Source organism: Lathyrus oleraceus, chromosome 1 (assembly GCF_024323335.1).
Source record: "Lathyrus oleraceus cultivar Zhongwan6 chromosome 1, CAAS_Psat_ZW6_1.0, whole genome shotgun sequence".
NCBI lineage: Eukaryota > Viridiplantae > Streptophyta > Magnoliopsida > Fabales > Fabaceae > Lathyrus > Lathyrus oleraceus.
The window spans coordinates 453,772,249-453,775,245 of NC_066579.1; the positions used below are offsets into that span (position 1 = coordinate 453,772,249).

Here is a 2,997-nt window from a genome sequence, read left to right on the forward strand (position 1 = left end):
TCCCACTTCACAATAAAGCTCGACTACGAATACTTTAAGAATAATGTCCTTATGTTTAATGTGATCTCATGATTAAGTCATACTTGATACATTAAACGGACTAGCTATTCTAGGGACTTTATTAATCAAACATAATAAAGAAAAAATCTTTTATTAATTAATAAATAATTCGATACAAGTACCAAAAGTATTGACCTCTAGGGCTTACACCAACACTTTTTTACACAGAGAATTGGAGGAGGAAGTTTATATGGATCAACCGCCAGGTTTTACTATTCCTGAAAATTCTAGACTTGTTTGTCGACTTCGTCATTCTCTTTAAGGGCTGAAACAGTCCCCACGAGCTTGGTTTGGTCGCTTCAGCTCTGCCTTGATACAAGTTGGTATGACTATATGTGAGCAGATCACTATGTTTTCTTCCTTGATTCCACCTCCGGCCGACGCATATTTCTTGTGGTCTATATTGATAACATTGTTATCACTAGAGACAATACATAGGGTATCCAACATCTTAAAACTCATCTTTTCAAAACTTTCTAGACAAAAGACTTGAGTCCACTCAGATACTTCTTTGCCATTGAAGTTACCTAACTCTCATCCGACATTGCAATCAACCAACACAAATATACCTTAAACATTCTTAATAAAATTGATATACTTAATTCGTCTTATTGATACACAAACTTAATAATTTAATAACTATTGTGTTAGAAATTAGAACGATCTATATGGTTCCAAACTAAAATTATAATATTACTTGAAATTTTGTTACATTTAAAAATGTAATCTAAATTTTGAGGACATGCAAAGTTTTATATGGGCTTCATTTGCTCTTTAGCATTTATTACAATTCATTACATAGAGTCGGGCACCACACCTCACTTTATTTCCAGGTCAATTTGCCTGTCTCTAATCATTCGCATAAAACACAATAATCATAAATAGAAAACACCCAAATAACATGCAACCGGTGACATTAATTAAGAGCTAGCTAGAAACTATTTCCACCAAAGCCTTCAAATCTTGTGCTGCTTTACCATTTGGTCCAGCTGCATCTAGCACTGTCTTTTTCACCTTTTGAGCATTCTCTCTCATTTTCTTTCCCTCTTCCTTCACAAGAATCAGATTCAAACTCTTCAACAATCCATTTTTAGTAAACACCCCCCCTTCAATCTTCACACCAATCTCCCAGATATCTTCCACCATTCTTCCTGTCATTCCATGATCTCCAAAAAAAGGCCTACATATCATAGGCACCCCATTTGAAATACTTTCAAAAACTGAATTACATCCACAGTGTGTCACAAACACTCCCACAGAATCATGTCCCAAAACTTGAGTTTGAGGCACCCAAGGAACAATTTTCCCAATATCACTAGTCCTCTCAAGAAACCCTTCTGGCAAAACTCCTTTCAAATGATCCTTTAGTGACCAAAGAAATGGAAATCCACTTTCTTCCAATGCCTCTGCCAATGCAACAAGCTCATGTGGAGGTGGTGTCACTGTAGTTCCAAAGCTAACATAAACTACTGATGTACTTTTCTGTTTGTCCAACCATGACAGACAACCGGTTTCATCATTCTCAGATGGTGGCAAAGGTGGTAGAGGAATTGAAAGAGTGAGAAAACCAACATAAAGCATATTCTGCAACTTCGATCTCATATCCTCAACAAACAAAGGTGGATCTAATTCCTCAAAGAAATTCATAACCACTGCTTTAGCTTTAGGCAACACTTCACCTAATGAAGCAAGTGTCTTTGAAAATAGTGTCTCTTCACCATCACCACAGTTGATGATATCTTCAGGCAAATCTTCAACTCTCATCTTATACAAACCTCGAAGGAAATCAAAAGATCTATCTCTAGCATTGTTCTCAGCACATTTTTGACGTATAAAATCAGTATGAAAATGTGCAGAAAGAGAGCAGGATAAAGGAGGCCAAACAGGAATCCATGGAACATTGAGTTTCTGAGCTATAACAAGAGAAGGAACAACAAAAGCATCAGCAATGATACATGTAACTTTCTGTTTTGTATCAGCAACTGCTAAATCTATTCCATTTTGGAGATTTTGAGGAGCAGCTTGAAGAAAAAGGTTGACTTTTTCAACTGGGTGGAAACCAAGTACATGACCCTCTGGAACACCATCATGAATATTGAAAAATTTGATGTTATTTGGGATGTTTGGTTTTGTAAAAAGAGGTTGATTAGATTGTTGGGTGCCAATGAATGAGAAAAATGTGTTTGGGGAAGCATGTGCTAGTTTGAGGATAAGGTTTAAGAGTGGAATTGGATGGCTACCAAAGGGAAAAACATAAACTACGACATGTTTGTTCTCAGACGATGAGATTGTCATGTTGTTGGTTGGGAAACTTGAGAGTATTACTGACTTTGTTTTTGTTGCTGTAGTAGTAATTACCTCAACCTCTGATAGGAGATATATATAGTATAAGATAGGTACTACTATACAAGAAAATCAATGAGTAGATATATAATTATAACAGCTACATGCATGGAGAAAATAAACTCCCTCCGTTCTTTTTTAAGTGTCATTTTTTTGATAAATTTTTGTTTATTTTTAATTGTTATTTACAGAATTCAAGGTAATATTAAATACACTTTTATCAAAATTATCCCTATACAATTATTACAGAGAGAGAAAAAATAAAATGAATGTAGGATATTATAGATAAAATGAGAATTATTGTTTAAAAAGTAACAATAATGATTAATTTTCTTGATATATGTAAAAAATTAAAAAATGACACTTAAAAAAAAACTGAGGGAGTAATTGTGAAAGTGGAGTGGTGAGTGAAAATGTGCAACGGACACTAATATGTCTCTCACTCTCCAAGAATGGTTGTTATGTGCATGTCCCTAACTTAACTGTGGTTGTTATCAGTTGTCACGTGGAGTCCTAGCCCCCCACTCATAAGCTAGATATTGTTTTGTCATCATGTTTTATTTTCTTGTATTTCACATCTTTTAAATCATTGTT

General features: G+C 34.8%; 1 protein-coding gene across 1 annotated transcript; it reads right to left on the reverse strand.

Moving 5' to 3' along the window:
* Positions 1 to 729: 729 nt before the first annotated feature.
* On the reverse strand, positions 730 to 2,428 carry LOC127084016 (anthocyanidin 3-O-glucosyltransferase 7). Its single transcript, XM_051024388.1, has one exon. The coding sequence runs from the start codon at positions 2,353 to 2,355 to the stop codon at positions 988 to 990; it is 1,368 nt and encodes a 455-aa protein (XP_050880345.1). The 5' UTR covers positions 2,356 to 2,428; the 3' UTR covers positions 730 to 987.
* Between the last annotated feature and the right edge of the window lie 569 nt (positions 2,429 to 2,997).